This window comes from Corvus kubaryi, unplaced genomic scaffold (assembly GCF_017639235.1).
Source record: "Corvus kubaryi isolate FWS band 111438036 unplaced genomic scaffold, C.kubaryi_AGA036_p1.0 136, whole genome shotgun sequence".
Classification (NCBI taxonomy): domain Eukaryota; kingdom Metazoa; phylum Chordata; class Aves; order Passeriformes; family Corvidae; genus Corvus; species Corvus kubaryi.
The window spans coordinates 8,818,786-8,837,064 of NW_024580670.1; the positions used below are offsets into that span (position 1 = coordinate 8,818,786).

At 50.8% G+C, this 18,279-nt stretch overlaps 3 protein-coding genes and 1 long non-coding RNA gene across 5 annotated transcripts in view; 3 read left to right on the forward strand and 1 right to left on the reverse strand.

Moving 5' to 3' along the window:
• The window catches only part of P4HTM (prolyl 4-hydroxylase, transmembrane), an 18,090-nt gene extending 455 nt beyond the window's left edge, over positions 1-17,635 (forward strand). Inside the window, exons 2-10 of the mRNA XM_042053836.1 lie at positions 15-139; positions 224-305; positions 9,667-9,857; positions 10,874-10,970; positions 12,989-13,151; positions 14,761-14,946; positions 15,369-15,459; positions 15,907-16,030; positions 17,313-17,635. Of these exons, the coding sequence (XP_041909770.1) occupies positions 15-139; positions 224-305; positions 9,667-9,857; positions 10,874-10,970; positions 12,989-13,151; positions 14,761-14,946; positions 15,369-15,459; positions 15,907-16,030; positions 17,313-17,536 (1,283 nt within the window). The 3' untranslated portion in view covers positions 17,537-17,635. The remainder of the gene's footprint in view (positions 1-14; positions 140-223; positions 306-9,666; positions 9,858-10,873; positions 10,971-12,988; positions 13,152-14,760; positions 14,947-15,368; positions 15,460-15,906; positions 16,031-17,312) is intronic.
• On the forward strand, positions 312-3,699 carry LOC121658591. Its single transcript, XR_006014009.1, has 2 exons — positions 312-532; positions 621-3,699. It is a non-coding gene; the product is annotated as an uncharacterized LOC121658591 (long non-coding RNA).
• LOC121658582 (secreted frizzled-related protein 5-like) lies at positions 2,727-7,568 on the reverse strand. 2 transcript variants are annotated; one of them, XM_042015664.1, is made up of 4 exons: positions 7,193-7,568; positions 6,273-6,445; positions 5,263-5,352; positions 2,727-4,122 (listed from the first exon to the last, which is right to left on the reverse strand). In XM_042015664.1, the coding sequence occupies exons 1-4, from the start codon at positions 7,516-7,518 to the stop codon at positions 3,782-3,784; spliced, it is 930 nt and encodes a 309-aa protein (XP_041871598.1). In that variant the 5' UTR covers positions 7,519-7,568; the 3' UTR covers positions 2,727-3,781. The 2 variants fall into 2 exon arrangements, with proteins under 2 accessions (XP_041871598.1, XP_041871606.1); XM_042015672.1 differs by having other exon boundaries at positions 5,263-5,349; positions 7,193-7,565.
• A 28-nt stretch (positions 17,636-17,663) lies between the features above and the next one.
• WDR6 (WD repeat domain 6) overlaps positions 17,664-18,279 on the forward strand; it is a 10,797-nt gene continuing 10,181 nt past the window's right edge. The window contains exons 1-2 of the mRNA XM_042053847.1: positions 17,664-17,821; positions 17,890-18,225. Coding sequence (XP_041909781.1) covers positions 17,755-17,821; positions 17,890-18,225 — 403 coding nt within the window. The 5' untranslated portion in view covers positions 17,664-17,754. The remainder of the gene's footprint in view (positions 17,822-17,889; positions 18,226-18,279) is intronic.

An 18,279-nucleotide genomic window follows, 5' to 3' on the forward strand; every position in this document is an offset into this window, starting at 1 on the left:
CTGCCGGGCACCAGCTCCACGCGCTGGTCTTCTCCCTTCCGTGCACCTCACCGCGGGCGATCCCGGCGGGCCGCCCGCCGCCCCCCCGCCGCCGCCGCCGCCGCCCGCCCGCGCCCTCCCGCGCCTCGAGGGCATCAAGGCAAGGCCGCGACCGGGGGCTGGGGCCGGGGCCGCTGGCTGCTGACCGCTGGCTGCTGACCGCTGACCGCTGCTCTCCCCGCAGGTGGGCCACACGCAGCGGGTGGAGCTGGTGCCCGGCAGGGCCCACGCCGTGCGCACCCTCAGTCTCAAGCCGCTCCTGTTCGGTGAGTACCGGCCCCGCCGGGGGCAGCTGCTGCCGGGCCCGGGCACGCCGGTAGCGGGGGGATTTCCGTCCTGACGGCGGAGCGGGGTGTGTGTGTGTGCGTGTCTGTCTGACACCCGCCGCTGTCTTACACCCACTCGGGGGAAGATGACTTCCCGCGTGTTGGCATCACCTCCCTGTGCTGCTGCTCCCTGGGGCTGCGTTAGAAAGAGTGTGGTATCGTTTAAGGTATTTTAATGTAAAATTCGCAGAGGTTACTTATTCTGGATGGCTCACTTTGAAGAATTTGGAAGATTAACCTTTCCAGGTTTTTCAGATTCTCTGTGAAATACTAGGAATAGACAGCAGATCACTGGCAAGAAGCATGAAGAAGATGCTCAATGTAAGGAAAGGACAAGAGATACCCAAACTTTTGTTAATAAATTATGAAAAAGCAATTTAGTGTTGGTGCTTCAGCACTGAGGAAACGAGTAACAGGAGAATTGATAGATTTTAAGTCTTCCACCATTTCATGTTCTGTTCTAGATTTATCTTTATTTTTGGCTTCTCTGATACACCACCACACAACATCTGCCTTTTTGATATTTTTAAATCCTCTTTACCTTTCTGTGAGGTTTTGCTGTCACTGGTCAAGTCTCACTAATTGAGCTCTGTGTTCTGGAAATCCACTGACAATGTAGTAATTTGGGGGGGGATCAATCATTACAAAATTCCTACTACTGCAAAGTCAGAGAAAACCTGTTCTTTCTGAAAAGAAAGTAGAGAATCTTTCAGATGCTTTCTCAATAATATAAATAGAGGGGGTTTTTTTCTGTTTCCAAGTAGATCATACACACTGAAAACCTCACCATGAATTTCTTAGTGGATTTCTGACATTCACTAAACAGACACACCAACCTGGATCTGATAAAACCCCACAGCATCACAAAACTGATATCATTACCAGAACCACGGTCGAGGCAATTGCTCTGGTTTTCACTCAGGAAAACCCCTGTCTCCTTTTTCCCAGCCTTTCCAGTTCCACTGAAGTGAAACAGTTGGTCCTGGCCTGCAAGGAAGGTGCTGAGGATGATAAAAGGCAGGTTTGTCCTGGCAGCAGTAATCCTGCAGTTTTTAGCTTCTTGTTCCAGCACCTCCATTGGTTTTGAGGGAAGCTTTGCTCCCTAAGGATGCCATCACAGACTGTGACAGACATTCACCATTTGAGATGCCACAAGTCTGTTCTCCTTTGTCCTCTGATAAGGAGTCCCTTATTTAGAAACTGCAAGTTGCAAGACAATTCTTATCTCCTGGATAAACCTGCCAGGAGCCAGATCTGACTTTAAAAGACTTCCAGAGACTTCTCTATCTATGCAAGCAGTACCAATCTAATTCAACTGGTTTAAAAAAACTAATGCATTGCATCTCTGTTGCTTAAATTAGTGGAAGTGTGTATTTAACTTTGTTGTGTTTGGTAAATACAGAAGTCCTTAGCAAAGACTCTTGAGTTTCTGGGGATTTAACACGAAGTGCTGCAGCATACAAGAGAATTTAAGGAAACAGTCCCTGGTCTATCATCTTTGCTTTCAGCAGAGCAGGCTGCAGTGGGACCACAGGAGCAGGCACTCATAAATGATTTAATGTGTTCTCTGGGCTTCAGAGCATGGGCTGGACATCGTAGGGGAACTTTAGGTTTGTTTTTTAAGTGTGGCTAAGTCACATCTGCATGAAACCCAAGTGTATTTTATGGAGCTGTGAAAAAAACCCTGCCCTATTTTTTCCGCCCTCTGGCTACAAGGCCTCTTTTCTAAAGCTTGTAAGTCAGACCATCTGTGGATTTTCAGTTGGGAAACACTCGTAACCAAATAGCCCTACTAATGGAAAAAATCAGACAAAGCCTTTTCAACCTTCAGAGCTTTTATGTGTTCTGTTTTACAAACGCAGTCTGTTCAGAAGATATTGCCATTGCAGGGACCACCTGACAGCAGATTCTGTGGATTGGGCAGCAGTTTTTAAGACAAGACAGTGGGGAGGAATAAAAATAGGAAAATTCGCTGTGTTTTTCTTCTGAGCCTCAGGGAAGAAAAGTAATCACTGCACAAATGTCAGGGCACAGCTGAATTGCAGTGTGTCTGAGCGCTCGTTTCAGCCCACACCAGTGTGAGGAGGAGCTCACAGCGTGGGTTGTTGGTGTGCCTTGTGAGCACGGGGAGGCAATATGTCTCCAGCAGACCGATGTGTCTCCAGCAGCCTGCAGCGGTCTGTGCACAGGCATCACCAACAAGGCAGAAAGCATTCCTCCCAAAGGCTGTTTTTTCCCCTTGTTTTCTTTTATTTCAGCCACAGGTTTAAGCCAATATGGAAAACTTTCCATGGACAGTGCTTTGTTAGGCAGTAGAAATCCGATCTGTTTTCTCATTTGGGGATTTGCTGTTTTCTGCTCTGTCGTCTGGAGCACAGTGTGTACCCCTGCAGGGAGTGACAGTCCTGCTTGGGTGAGAGAGTGAGCTGCAGAGAACTTGGTGAGACTGAGTTTTCCCATATCTTCTCTCTTCTCTGTGTACAGGTGGAAGGCCAGGCAGCTGTGGAGGGTTTCTCCCCTGCTCCCATATCGGAACTGCAATATCCTACTGTGCTGGGGCTGGGACTCGCCTCCCAGTCCCAAGCAAAGCTGTTGCTCACACCAAAGCAGAGCTTTGAACAGCTGATGTCTCACTCATGCTCTGCTTTTCTCAACATTCTTGTGATATCCCCAGTTACCAGAATCTTCTGATCCACACTGAATTTCTGATGTGGAAAAATAGTTTTCCCTGTTATGCAGAAACCCTCAGCTATCTGCTCTGTGCCTTTCCTGCTTGAGAATGGCTGTTTCCTTTTGCCTGTGTGGATGCTCATCAACTCTCAGCACAGGAAGCTGAAGGGACAGCCTGACTCAAGAGCAGAGTTCAGCATGTAGTTTCTAAGGGGCTGGGCATAGCCGGGGTGGGTTCTTCTCCTGGTTAATTTACCTCAGACTGTTCAAGAGTAAAGTATTTGCTCCATTACATAAAAAGTATTACTTCGCAGTCAGGGAGACTTTCATGTAATCTCTGGACAGAAAGCAAGCAGGCACTTGGACCGCATCAGTGTCTCAGGGTCAAATAATGAATCTGAAATACCAGTTCTGATAATGAGAGCTAGAAGGAACTGTTATTAAAGGTTTCTTCTAGTTTGTCCTCACCTGCATAGTTAAGTTTTGTTGTGATGTTGGATCCTACACAAAGCTGAACATTGCACATCCAGGATCTACAGAGCCTTGTGAGAGGAACATGTTAAACCTGCATCCTTAAGCTCTGTCTTGGTAAAACGGGATCTGTAGTGAAGCCCTATCTGTGCACTATGACTGCTTCAAATCACCTAGAAATACAACTGTACATCTCCAAAACACCACCTGCCAGGGAAAGGAGTTTTCTAGCCATAGGGAAGGGAGCAGTTTCTTGTTGCTGGAATTGAGATTTTTCAGACCTTCCGTCCCGCCTGTTCGGGGCAGCGGTGATGTTTCCACCTCCGCACCGCCTGGTGCAGGTTCCTGTTCCTCTTCTGCCAGGCATAGGCCTTGTTCACCACCACTTTGTCATTCTGTACTTCACCACTTACAACAAAGACCCCTGCATGAGTGCCTCGCATGATGTTGTGGGCACAGGTGGCATCTATGTCCAGCCACTGCTGGAGCCTGGCAGGGATTTCAGTTCTGAGGAGCGGGCCATGCTTCAGCACCTCCAGCTTGGAGGAGTCCAGATCGAAGTCCGAGATGGTGGTGGTGCTGGTGGTGTTCTTCCTCAGGATTCGGATTTTCACTGCTGCAGGGGATGGAAAAAGAGCTGTGAGTTCTGTTTACTCTTCATAGCTCTCACCAATTCAACACATAGAGCCAGCCCAAGGCTTCTCTGCTGTCTCTGTAATGTGGGGAAGTATCTGTCCGAGCTTTTGTAATTGCAGTGAACTTGTAAAAGTTCTCATTTGAGGTTAGTTTCCAGTAGTGAACACTGTTCTTAGAATCACAGAATTATTTAGGTTGGAAAATACCTCAAAGATCAAGTTCAGCCACTGACCTAGCACTGCCCAGTTCACCATCAAACCATGTCCTCAACTGCCACATCTACATGTCTTTCAAATACCTTCAGGTGACTCAACCCCAAGCCTGTTCCAGTGCTTGATAATTCTTACGGTACAGAAATTTTTCGTATTACCCAATCTGAACCTCTTCATTGCAACTTGAAGCGATTTCCTCTTGTCCTTGTTACTTGGGAGAAAAGACCTCCTTCTCCCTCAATCCATTTCCCTCATAAGAGTGGCAAAGATGTATCAGCACCACTCCAGAAACCCTGGAGGAATCATGGGCACAAGCAAGCAGATGCATCAAAGTCCTGGTCTGCAAATTACTTTTCTCTGAGCAGGGATTTCAGGAAGTGACATGACTGACAGCTGCTCAGGATTTGTAACCTTTTTGCTTTTATTGAAAAATCTTTTTATTTTTCTATTTATATGCCTGAATTCAGGACGGTTGCTTGAAAACTTCCTGCCAGCTGATTGAGCAGAGCCAGTTCTGCGACTTGCTTGGGCTAGGAGAGGGAGAGTCACAATACTAGAACAACAGTATTAACGTTTGAAATAGCTGGCATTGCTAAAGATTCTTATAGGCATTGATTGAAATGTTTGTATGCAAGGGAAAACCAGAGTACTGCTTGTTTTTAGCAGTCACAGACCAAAACCAAATCAGAGCCCACAGAAATAAAGCAGGTCTTCACTTTCAGTGCTGCCAGGAGCTAGGCCCTCCTGCTACCTCACAGGTAAGGTGGAAACTGAAAATCCCTGGTATCTGCTGTAAAAGCTGCAGTTTCTCCAAGTCAATATGTTATGGCAAAGCTATTTTCTGTCCATGACACTGTTTGGCTGCTGGAGGGAATGGCACCAATTGAGAGGAGAAGGAGGGTACTCACCAAAATCATTGGCACAGAGGCTTTCCAGGATCTCCCTGGCAGTGCTGGCCTCCTCAAGCTCGCAGTCCTTGCAGCTGGCTCGGGGCACTGCTGCAGCAGAAATTAGGTTATAACACCCTTGTCAAGCTACACTAGAAAAGGCACAATGAAATTTTGAGATCTAAGAGTGGTGGTTTGCTGTTTCTTAGTGATGCTTCTTCCTGAGCTACCCAGGCCCTGGAAAGATAGCACAGACAGGCAGGGTGGGAAATGTTAAAACTCTCCTTCCTGTGACTGGGGCAGACACTGCTTGTGCTTTGTTCAGCCTTGTGCGCGTTGCTGCATGTTGAAGCAGCAGTGAAAATGCTTAGTGAAGATCTCCTAATTTGGATGAAACAGCAAAACCAGTGGTATGGCCAGACTCCATTCAGTGATGCTGAAATGATATTGTTGAAATATCTGTTCTTCCCTTAACTGCTCTTGAATCTCCCCCAGTATTCATCAGTATCTGGGTGTTAATTTAGTCCTTCAGACAGACTTTTTTCTGGTGTAACTCATGTCTGCAGAGGCTCATGTCCCTTCATGGTGTTTCTAATGTTTAAAGAGAAGGCTTGCAAAACATTTCTTTTTGCATATTTTTAAGCCCTAGACAGAGCTGAAAGATCAGGGCTGCAGCTCTGTAGCTCCACTGGAAGCACGTCTCGCTGCTGGGAGTCTGCACTTCATGAGCTCTCCCACTGTGCCTGGGCTGGAGGCTTTGCAGCCTTTCCTTCCCCCTACCCCAAACCCTGCAGGGTCTGATGGCACTCAGGGAGCTAATGAATACAGCTGAGAGAGGAACAAGCCACAGTCAATGTTATGCTAATTTTCTAGACACAGTTCCCAGACAGAACAAAACTAGAATTTGTAATTTTTTTTTTTAAAATACAGCTTAAAACCAGAAATATGCAGAATAGAAACAAGTTGTAGGATCATCCTTTTGAGCTTTCAGTGTTACATATGGGAAAATACATGAAGACAAAACCTCTTACTTCTCCTGCTTGAGGAATTTTCATCCATGGAGACTGCTGCGATGCACAGTTCATGATCTGCAGGGAACTTGTTGCAATTCAGGATTTCGGGCCAGGGGTAGCCATAACAAGCCATGACGGGCGCGCAGCTTCTCTTGACGGCTTCGCAGAGGCTGCGGCAGGGATAGATGAGCCTGGGGAGGGGATGGGCTGTCAGCACCTCCGTGTGCCTGGCAGGAGGCTGAGGGTCGAGCCCTGGCAACACCGCTGCTGCACAGGGCTGTGTTAAAGGGTTAGCAGGCAATTTTGGGATCTTGGATTTTTTTTGAACGTTCATGTCCAGGAAGCAAGCAAGGAATTTCTGAGGGCAGGAGGGATAAGGCTGTTCAATACAAGGCAGCTGCCAGAAGCCCTTCACCTCCTTAGGGAACTTCTCTAGTTGTGCAAAGGCTGCTTATCTTTGCAGGTGCCCGATTACACACCAAATTTCCTTAGCACCTCTACTTTGAGACCTGCACCTCAAAACTGGGGATTTGTTTCTGCTGCTGGAACAGTTGGGAAACTGAGAAACCATGTGTTTGGGGCAGGAGCTGGGGTCCCTCTGCACCGGAGGTGGGAGGTGAAGCTGGTGTGTGACAGCAGCTACTGCAGTGTAGGAGGGGGGAGCCAGGTCATGTGGCAGCAGTGCCTGGGGTGAGAGAGCTGAAGAATCCCGAGGAGGGAACATATTTCTGCTCCTGTGATATGAAATGCTCATGTTTTGCTTTCAGAGGGATGTTCACTGTTGAGTAATCCAATTGTCCCTTGCCAAGAGCAGCAGCACTGCTTCTTGGGGACTGCACAGATCACATCGAATGCATTTTCTCTCAGGAGGCACATGTAGTTGTGCTCCTGTGGGGAGTTAACTGTTACAGCTGAAGTAACTCGTAAAAGCATCTTACCTGTCCAAGCAGATCGGTGCAAAGAGGGAGCAGAGAAAAATCCTAGCGTCTGGGTGGCACTCCCTAGCCAGCAAGGGCAGCCAGCTGGAAGACTGCTGGATGACTTCTGTCATGGTCTCATGCTCCAGCAGGTTGGGAATCCTCATCTCGGAGTAGCCAATATCGTAACACAAGGCCATGCGGTGTGGGATGGGCATGCAGCTGGAGGATCTCCTCAGGTAGCTCGCCCAAGCACCCGGAGAGCCCCAGAGCAGCAGCCGTGCCAGGAGACCCAGCAGCCACGGGCCACCCAACCTCGAGGGGTGCCTGCGGTGGGATGTGACCATGCTTGGAGCGAGTGAACCAACAGCACACCCCAGACTGAGCTGCTCCTGACTGTGGGATGCCTTTTATAGCCAAGAGCCACCTCTTTGTCAATCCATCCTCATTAAGTGCGGCCCTTTCAGAGCCCTCATGGGGAAGACAATGCTCCAGTTTTCATTTGCCAGCGGCCCTGATTGTTTGTATTTTAGCAGGGGTTTGGCTTAGATCAGCAGGTGTGGAAATGAGGGCAGTTGGGGAGGGATGAATGACTTGGCCCATGTGTCTTGGGGCTCTTTCAGCCAAGATTGAATCTCTGTTTGACACCAGTGCTCCAACCCATCCCCTTTCTCTTGCTCCAGGATTAGTCATTATTTCATAAACCCTAATGTTTTCCTCTCTTTTGTTTTTTGTAAAAGCAATCAAGTGTTGCTTAAAGTCAATTAGGAGGCATTTGTTTAGCTGGATCTATTGTTGAGCAGGCAGGGAGATAGGATGGTCTCACAGCCAGAAGTTAACTGTTTAAGAGAGCTGAGGGCAGAGAGGAACTAATTTGCAGCTGTGGAGCCAGGTTGTTTGCAGACAGGATTGGCAGCACTCAGCTGGAAACCCCCTCACCTTGCAACCTGCATGACCACACACTTTCCAGTTAACAGAATTCCTACTTCATTCTGAAATCCCGTCGCTACCACTGAAGAGTGGAATTGTCCTTCCTCCTGCACATAATTAAGATTCCATAAGCATAAGCCATCATTATTGTAGCCCAGTTTGGGGAAGTGGAAATACTGGGGGTGCTGGTTGCCAGTGCACACGGTTCATTTGGACCTGGTGCTGTGCCATGAGGTTCAAACTGGTCAGTAGAAGCTCCAGTTCTGAAGCATCCTCTGGCACAAGGACCCTGTGCTGCCTGTGGCGGAAATTGTTTCCTTGGAGCGTGTTACGGATACAGCTGGCTGCATTGTGTTCCTGGGGCTTCTCAGGAACAGCTCATTTTCTACAGGGCTAGTTCTGGTCTGTGCTTAGCAGGAAGCCAACTGCCTATTGACAGCTTGAGCTGATAGGGTTGATTTCAGGTCATGAAAGTAATTAATTTTTTCCCTCCATTTGAGGATGGCTGCTGTAGTTGATCTATAATGTGTCCTTGGCACATACCTGCAGGAGCTCTAGGGAGCTGCAATTTGGAGAGCAGGACCTTGGGTCTAGGAGCACTTAACCTGTCCTGCGTTGGTGGTTTTTCTTTCCCTTTTCAAAAGTCTCAGCAGCTGGTAACAAGGTCACCCTCGCTGTGACAGACACCAGCCAGGAGGATCCTCTCAACTTCCTGGGCCACAGTCGAACTGTGCTCTGGGATGGAATCTTGCCAGTGCTTTCCAAGTGCATGCCCCATGTACCATGCAGCTAAAAATCTCCTAGCCTCATGGTCAGCAGTGTATTTCTCTGCACTTCAATTTGCTTGGGATTGTGCAATTGCCTGATTGCGGCTGGGTTGGTGCTGCAAAGGAAAGCTGGAGGTACCTGGGTGTGGAGACTGGCATCCTCCCTGTCCAGTATCTTCCTCTTTAATATTACATTTGAAGAGCATTTTTAGTGGGGGATCAAGAGAATGAGAGGGAGTAAGTTAGAATTTTTCTCCTTTCTGTTTGAGTTTCACAGTAGAGCACTGTGCCATGCTCCCCTGAAAGGGATTTGGTTTTGTGCAAAGTGCCAGTGCAAAGTGCCATCCTCTCCACATGAGAGCAAGGAAGTCTGAAACCCTGGCCATCACCACTGCCCACTGTAAAGATTTTTGGCCTTCCTTCCAGTAAAGCAGCAGTTCCCAGACTGTGATCCACATGGCACCTTTGAAATGGTAATATGCAGTGATATGCACATGTTTGTTCACTCCTTTGTCCATTGTGGTATCTGTGAGAGAGTTTAAGGGCTTGACCCCAGGATCCAAACATTTAGGAACTGCTGCTATAAAAATACCTGCCTCCAACAGCTCAGGTGTGTGGTGTATGCTCTTTGAGAGCCCTTCTGGTAGAAGGGTGGGTGTTTTTGAATGTCCCAAACTTAGCCAGTTCCTAAATTTCCCCCCTACCTCTTTTGGTTTTTTCCCTGAGTCTCCTGCCACCAGCATGGGATCCCACTGTAACAGTTCCTCAGTCTCTGTTGCTGCTGACACTTTGTTGCAGAAATTCCTGACTTCCTGACAGAGGAGGAGTGCAAGCTCATTGTCCATCTGGCAAAGCTGAAGGGGCTGCAGAAGAGCCAGATCCTACCAACAGAGGACTATGAGGAAGCCATGGAAATGATTGAAATCAGCCAGATGGACATTTTCAATCTGCTGGATCACAATCAGGATGGGCAGCTGCAGCTCAAAGAGGTAGAGTGTGGGACAGACTGGGGGAGGTTTGCTGGGGACCCTCTGGCACATCCCCTCATCAGATGCTCTCTTGGTTACTCATGTGCTCGGGTGGGGCCAGACCCCAGGATATACCAATCACAATTAGCTTAATTTTAGGTCTCAGAACTTGTGCTGGCCTTCAGAATGGGAGTTTCTGGGGCAATGTGCAGTAGTTGTCATGCTATTGGGAGGCAGCAGCAGTCCTTGGCAGGACATGTGTGTTTTGAATATGCTGGATTAAATGTTTCTGTGCTGTGGGTTGCCTCTTGCTGTATGTCTTGGGAAGTGAGTTTGTCACATCGGCCCTGCTTTGTGCAGCCTGTGGGGAATTTACTCTGTGAATTCACAAAGCCACACCTATTGATGAGCTGAAGGGGATAATGAGCACCTTGTCCACAGCTCTTCAGCACCCTTGCCCTGTATGGCAGGGTGCATCAGGGCAAGTCCTGGCAGTTCAAGTGTGTCCCTCCTCGGGCTCCCATTTCAAGTGAAACCAGGAGTCTGAACTATCCCGTGCACCATGAGTGCTGTGGAGTATGGGGAGCTGTGCCAGTGACAGCCCAGGGCAAGGCTGCTTTCTCTGAAGGTCAGAGCCTGCTGAGAGCTCTTCAGGCTTCTGCATCTCTCTGTACATGTTGAAGGGAAGAATTTTGTTCCAAGCCCTTACTTTGGACAAGTAAAAGCATTCACTTTATCAATAGCTTTACTTTCCCTTCAAGAGGAAGAGCTGTGCTCTCTCCACCTCAGGGCTGGTTAACCAAGTCCCAGCAGTCATTTGCCATGACCTAAACTGGAAATAACAGCATTCATCAGCCACACTCTGTGTGTGGCTGCCAGATGATACTCACTGCAGTCGTCTTTCTGCAGAGATGTGCTGCTGCCTGTCTGGCTGATGTGCTGTGGAGGAGATCCCACCAGGCCTCATGCAGGGAATCTGTAGGGGCTCAGGAGTGCAAGAAACCAGTGCCTTTTTTAAATCCATTTATGAATTTCAGGTGTTGACCCATACCCGCCTAGGGAATGGCAGGTGGATGACCCCCGAAAACATCCGGGAGATGTACACAGCGGTCAAAGCTGATCCTGATGGGAATGGTAAGAGCAGCTCCATGGAAATCCCTTCACCCTCAGCACCTTGGACACCTTGCACAGCCGTGTGGGGGAGAGCATAAGCCATGTCCCTGCCCAGGCCTGTTTCTCTAGCTGAATTCTTCAAAGGGAAGTAACACTTCTAGAGACCTTCTCAGGAAAGTAAATGCAGTGTAACCCTCTTACTGCAGCACTCCTGCCCCTGCATCACCACTCTAGCAGCTAAGTGGTCCCACTGCCTGGGCTTGGATCTTGCTGGAGCAGGACCAGACCACAACTCTGCACTCCCTCTTCCCTGTCAGACCTGCCTTGGTTCGTGCCCTGCTCTAACAGGGTCTTAGGGCTATGCTTCTGCTCCCCTGGTCTGAGAGACTGCTCAGGTTCTGACTACAGAGCTCTTGTTACCTGGGATGCAGATGTTCAGACACACATTGCATGCCACCCCCCTTTCAGGGAGACTTTTGCAGCAGGCCAAGAGCCCCATGTCACTGTGAGGGGAGAGTGGAATAAGTGGAGGTGGGGGTGATCTTATCAGTCAGCCTTTGGCGCTGACCCCCCTCTCTGCTGCTGGAACCTCTCTGTATTCCATGAGGCCACTTCTGCCCCTCCTGCCCCCCATCTCCCAAGGGCTCCTGCTGGTCCGGACATACACTCTAACCTCTGCTGCTCTAATTAGAGTGGCCTCAATTAAGCAACACTCCATTTCCTAATCAAATTAAGTGAATGCACAGGCTCTGCACACTCTTCCAGTGACCTGGCATTGAGAGCTGCCCAGGAGGAGCTGCTTTGGAGTTGAAGCAGTAGCAGTGTGAATGCATAAATATCCGGAGGGCACTCTCCTCCAGGCTGGTGGCATTCTTGGCAGGGGTCTGACTGAGTCCTCAGTGGCTTTTCCACCATTCTGGACATTAACAAATGAAAGATCCTGTTAAAGAGCTATTGGCAGGACCTTGCTTCCAGAGTGCTGCTTCCCTCTGTTATTAGATTGGTACATGACACTGAGAGACCAGGTCACAACCTGGATGTGGCACTGTGTCATCAAAGACTGTGGGGAGTAAGGGGAAGTGGGGACAGAGAGACAGTAGGAATAATAACAGTGGATCATTTGGTCTTGACCACTTGCACCTGAGGAATTGTCCCTGGCTGACCCTTGTGGCTGGTCCCTCCTCCTGCCAGGGGGTGCTGGTGCCCAGGGAGCAGAGCTGGCTCCCAGCAGCACTGGCTTTGCTGCCTGAATGAGCTCCTCTCCCAGCCCATGGTGTGTGCTGGGCAGCCCAGGGCAGCACACTGCATGCTGGTGCCCAGGGACCTGTGCAAGGCTTCCCTTCTCCAGAACAGGGAAACAGCAAACATGAGGAGTTTCCTGAAGCTGACAAAGGCAAGAGTCCTTGCTGATTCCAGTTGAGTGCAAACAAGAAATACCTGTTTTAGAAGAAACTGCTTTATACCTCTTGCTTTTCTGTTATTTCTACTTATGCAAGACCATGCTGTCATGCATTCCTCATTTATGTGTTGCAATTACACGAATGCAGGATAATGCACTGCTTGGTTTGGGTTTGGCTTTTTCTTAATTACCCTGCAAGGTCATATAGAAAATGTAGTCTGAGGTGTCCCACTCTGTCCTTAAAGATGTTGATTTAAATATCTAAGTAATAAGCGTCAAGAGATTGGGTGGCACAGACTTTCTTGTGTATATCAGAACTCTGGTGTCTGTTTCTCTCTTTTGATGTATTGATTTGTGTGTTTTAGGAGCTTTTTAAAGTTTAAAATGGTGTTTTGCCTGTCCCAGTTCTGACCCTGCACAGTTCACTTTGGCAGGTTGCTCTGTGTCCTCTGCTGCAGGCGAGAGCATTGCTGGAGCCCACGATCATGGGCAGAAGGGGTGCAGCCTGTGATGGACACAGTGGACCCTGACTGTGAGGAAGGCAGTTTGTGCAGTGCCCTTAGCTGGTGTTTCTCCAAGTACAGGACACAATAACTATTACCTGTGCCAGAGTCAGGTGGCTTTTCCTGTGTTCCCATAGGTGTGCTAAGTTTGGAGGAGTTCAAGCAGTTGAATATCCGTGATTTCCACAAGTACATGGGAAGCCAGAAGGTGAAGATGAGTGACTTGGTTCGCAACAGCCAGCACACCTGGCTGTACCAGGGCGAGGGGGCACACCGGGTCATGAGAGCCATTCGGCAAAGGTAAGGGCCAGGCAGCTGAGGGGAGGTTGGGTTTGGGTAGGCACAAGCACCACCTGTGTGCTGGGAGAGGCAGTGGCAGACTTGCTAATATTCACACTTCCTAATTGTGTGAAAAGTCTTTGGAGTATAAAGAGCAATGAACACAGACACAAAATGGAGAGAGGAGGTTTTCATTAGAACAAGAATTTGTATTGTCCTGTGGAAAGGGAAAAAGAAAAAATCGAACCTTTCAGCATCTCCATTCACTTTTGGGAACAGCCCTATAAAACCAGGAAGATTTGGCAGTATATGAAATCATTCATTCTAATTAGTAACTGAGCTTACTGGGAGAAACTGCCCATTTCCAATGCTGTCTGGGTGCCAGCAGTTACTGTCGTTTGCTTTAGTTACTCATGCATTTCACTGAAATCTGTCTTTGCTGTTCAGAGCTGACTTTTTAAAAAGCAAAACTTCACCTTAAATAAGCCAAGTTAGTTTAATCCTCCGAGCACACATACTGTAAGGCAGCTCATGGCAGATGGGAGAACCTCTTACCCTTCCCTTCGTCTCAGATTTGATACTGGGAAGAGCTGAAGCCCAGCATGAAGGCCAAATCATGTAGTTGTGGTGAGTTTCAGATAATTGGCTGGAGAATCGCTTGTTCTTGTGGTGTTGGTCCTCACCCAGAACATGGGTAAAACCTGTCCTGAGGCCTGAAAAACAGCTGTTGGCCACTCCTTTTCTGCAGTGCATTCCAGTAGGAAAATGGGGTTGCATATTGCCTTGATTAGAGCAGACTGTGGCTGCCACCTTCTCCATGCCAGCTAGCCAGCACACACAGCATTCCGCTTGTACGCTTTCCAGTTGGTCACTATCAGGAGGACATGAAGACACAGCACTGAAGGAGGCTGTTAGTCCTCCCTGGGACCAGGCAGCGCCTGCAGGGGCTTTGCCATCCTGCCCGGGTGCCACATTCTCCTTGCACCTGCCCCAAGGGCTTCACTGGTCCAGATTCTCAGAGCTCTGAGTGTTCTTTGGCAGGTCTCAAGACGTACCTGCTTGCCTTGGGGATGATCTCAGATGTAGCAGTGGAAAAATCCCAGAGCAGGAGGGCTCCAGTCTCCTTGATCACTTCCAGTGCCCCTCTGCCCTGGGGGAGGCTGCTGAAAAGGCAACAGGGAAAGGTGAGTTAGGTGATAAGACTATTCCTAGAGCTAGTCTCTCATTCACTCTCAGCAGGGGCCCTGTGCTTTGCTAACTGTCCCTGAGGTCTGTAGGTGGTGTGCAGGAGTCCAGAGAAGTGATGAGATGGCACATGAAGGCTCCAGGGACACGCACAGAAGGGATCTTGCTGAGCAAGCAAAGTCTTCCTGAGAGCTGGAGATGCTTCCATCAGTTTTGTTCTGTTTTTTCTTTTTCTTTAACCTTGATGAGGGCTTTCTGAGCCGATGCTGATGGTCCAACAGATCTGTAAGGACCTGGTTGTCTCTTGGCATGCTCGCTGCAGCCCATCCGTCTCTCCGGTCTTTTGGGGAAGGGGCTTCTCTTTCTCTGGATTTATTCACTGCTTGGGAGTAGTGGCTGACCAGGGTGAGGATGCTTTCCACTCACCTGCTCTGCTCTTCCCCAGGGTAATGCGCCTGACTCGCTTGCCCCCTGAGATCGTAGAGCACAGCGAGCCCCTCCAGGTTGTGCGGTACGACCAAGGAGGGCACTACCACGCCCACATGGACAGTGGCCCCGTGTTCCCTGAGACTGCCTGCAGCCACACGAAGCTTGTTGCCAATGAAAGCGCTCCCTTTGAGACCTCCTGCCGGTAAGCTCTGCTCTGAACACGTTAGACAAGGGGTGTGGAGGGTTTTCAAGGTGTGTGGAGCCATTTCACCTCATCTCACCTGATGACTCAGTGCTCAGGTTGTGGGCTCACAAACCAGCTCAGGACATCACTGGCATGAAGAGGTTTTTAAGGGGAGGTGGGCAAATCCTGTGGGTCCACACAAGTAAAGCGGAGTGGGTGGGCCATCCCCAGCAGAGCCTACAGGCCCATTCACTACTCTGGGTAGGGGTTTTCTTTGCTGTCCTTGTGTTAACTCTTGGAGAAAAGCTGACAGTGTAAATCATGTGCCATGTGATGTCTTGGAGGAGCCACTGTATTTATGGTGGAGGGGCAGGGCATGGACAACCCCTGTGCATCTCCTCCTGCTCCAGGTGTGTCTCCTGACAGCCTCTGTCTTGCAGGTATGTGACCGTGCTGTTCTACCTGAACAATGTAACTGGGGGAGGTGAAACAGTCTTTCCTATCGCTGATAACAGGACATACGAAGAGACGGTAAATGAACCTCGCCTACATGTTACCCCTGGGGATTCTGAGTCCCTTTTTGAATGTCTTTATTCACTATGGCTGCAGGAGGGATCTGGTGCATGAGGTTGGCGTGCAGTAGCATTTGTAGCTAGAGCTTTGGGGAAACCATGCTCCACTTAACAGTCTTTTTGCTCTGAGGACAAGGGAAGAGGCACAGGGATTTGACAGCTCAGCTTTCCCTGCTCAGAAGTGTGAGGTGTCAGGCAGTGTGTTAAGAAATGGCAGCTGCTCAGAAACAGGTTATGAACATCCAGGGGCTTGAAACTGGCTGCTCCAGTTGGGTTATGAAAGCCCCTGCATCAACCTTAAGCCATCCTGTGGGACACTCAGGCAAGGGTGAGGGGCAGGGTCGTACCAGTGCGTGTGCCTTGTTCCAGCCGTGTTCGTGACATCTTCCCTATGGTTTCTCTCCAGTCTTTGATCCAGAATGACATTGACCTGCGAGATACTCGGAAAAACTGTGACAAGGGCAATTTGCGAGTGAAACCTCAGCAAGGCACTGCTGTCTTCTGGTACAACTACCTGTCAGATGGAGAAGGTACCGGCTCACTTCAAAACTGGGCTCTTGGGAGGGGTAGGACTGCAGTAGGTGACAGCCATCATCTCCTTGCTGCAGCTGGGAGCTCAAAGAACAGCCAAAAAAAGGGTGGTAGCTGCCTGCTAGTGGGAACTGTAGAGTCTACTTGTCACCAGCTGGGTAGGAGCTTCCTGACTCTGAAAGGCCTTTGTTTACAGGCAGTAGGTCAGTGGCTCCTGATGTCTTTGGGGGACAGGACTAGCTAGCAAACAAAGACCTTGGCTGCACTCACCATCACCAGCTGCCTTTCATCCTGCTGTGCGAGCTGAAACTCCTGCTGGAACTTGGTCTGCAATTCAAAATGTGTCACTGATGTGGTGTTGCCCAAAGGGGTGGGGAGGGGAGGTAGACAAAGGCACGGCCATCAGCTCTGCAGCACTGGGACACATGGGCCACCCCATGCCACGCTTGGGGCCAATGCCTGCTTTGTAGCTCAGCTGCAGCCCCATGATGTGTCCTTGGGGCTGTTTTTGTCACAAAGCGCAGTGCGGTTTTCCCTGACAGGCTGGGAATCGACATGAATTTTTAAGGCTGCTGGTGAGTATGACTCCAGAGGGTTTACATGACAGATTTTGAGCTGTGGTGGGAGGAAGGAGTGTAGCATCCCAAGTCCCCTGAGAGCAGCCCATGTTTCCATCTCTAGAAAATCCACTGAGGTCACAAGACCAGTGTTTGGGCTGTTGGGTGATAATATCAAGACTGTCACTCTCCTGTGAGAAGAGCCCTGTTGTGGTTTTATGAGCAATTTGTTCCTAAATGGAAAGTGGCTGCTGATGCAAGTCTGCCACAGAAAAATGATAGGATCATTGTAAACAGGTCATTTAGAACTGCTGAAATGCAATCTCTAAAACGGCTGCAAGCCTCTGGCTTCCATGGGCCTTCTAGTGGCAGCACCATCTCTTCCATGCCAGCCTTACTTTTTCCAGAAGAGCTGAGAAAAACAGCTGCTGTGATCTGGATTGTGAGAGCCACTTGTGCTGAGTGGAGACATGGAGGCAATGGGCATTTTGCACTTAGGAAGCCTGCCCTGATGAACTAACTCCTTTTAACTGCTAGGGTGAGATGGCCCCAAGATGGAGGGAGTGCCCGGAAAAGTAATTCCTTTAAGATGTATGTGAGCTCAAATCCAAGCAGGTAGTGCAGGCAGGAGAGATGGCACTGGTGTTTGCTGGCTGTATGTCCCTGTGCAGTCCCAGCTGTGCCTGCCCTCCTTGCCACCGCCTAACAGGGCTCTGCTCCGCAGGCTGGGTGGGGGAGCTGGACGACTTCGCTCTGCACGGGGGCTGCCTGGTCACCCAAGGCACCAAGTGGATCGCCAACAACTGGATCAACGTGGACCCTAACCGCCGGCGGCAGCAGCAGTTCCAGCAGGAGATGGAGCGCTTTGCGGGGGCTGGGGCGGGGGCCGGAGCCCCGGGCGAGTGGACAGTGGACAAGGCCTACAGCGGCGTGCACCTGGAGCTGTAGTGCCGGGGGGGTGGTGCTGCCGCGCGCACGTGACTTTTTCCCGCGCAGGGCGGGGGGGGCGGGGCCGCGTCGCGCGCCAATAAAGCGTGGAGACACGGGCGCCGCCTCGGCGTGCTCTGGGGGCGGGGCTGACCAATGGGCGGCGGGCTGGGCGGCGGCACGTGGGATTCGGCCAATGAACGCTGGGGGGGAGCGGTGGCGCCGCTGCTGCCGCCAAGATGGAGTCGGTAGCGCTGGTGGCGCCGGTGACAGCCCTGGAGTTCGCGGGGGACACGCTGCTGGCGGGTGAGCGGTGGGACCGGGACGGGGCGGCCGGCGGGACCAGCGGCGGCGGCTGACGCGGTGTCCCACAGGTATGGGCCCGGAGGTGGTGGCGTTTCGACTGAGCGGCAGCGGGCCAGCGGAGGCGGCGGGTCGGCGGAGCGTGCTGCGTGAGGCCAGCGTGCAGGGGCTGCGGGCCGAACCGGGGCCTGGGCCGGCGGCGCGAGTAGCGGTCTTCGGTGGGCGCTGGCTGGCAGTTCTGGCGGTGCGGCGCGACGGAGCGTGCGGCGGGCCACGGCTGGCGGCGTGCGGCGGCGGGGCCGCGCGGGAGCTCGGGGCGCGGGTGTGGGAGGTGCGGTGGATGGCGGGCGGGCGGCTGGCGCTGGCGCTGGGCGGTGGGACCGTGGCGCTCTACGAGTGGCGGGGCGGTGGGCGCTGGCTGCGGCGGGCGAGCTGTGGCGGGGCCGGGGCGCTGCGCTGCG

Bases quoted from the DNA above. Each gene is read 5' to 3' on its own strand.
- LOC121658582 (XM_042015664.1), bottom strand. From the start codon at position 7,518: ATGGTCACATCCCACCGCAGGCACCCCTCGAGGTTGGGTGGCCCGTGG. The intron at 5,353-6,272 runs GTAAGAGGTTTT...TTTCTGCTGCAG, and splicing joins AAATTCCTCAAGCAGGAGAA to CAGTGCCCCGAGCCAGCTGC. The intron at 4,123-5,262 runs GTGAGTACCCTC...CATCCCCTGCAG, and splicing joins CCTCTGTGCCAATGATTTTG to CAGTGAAAATCCGAATCCTG.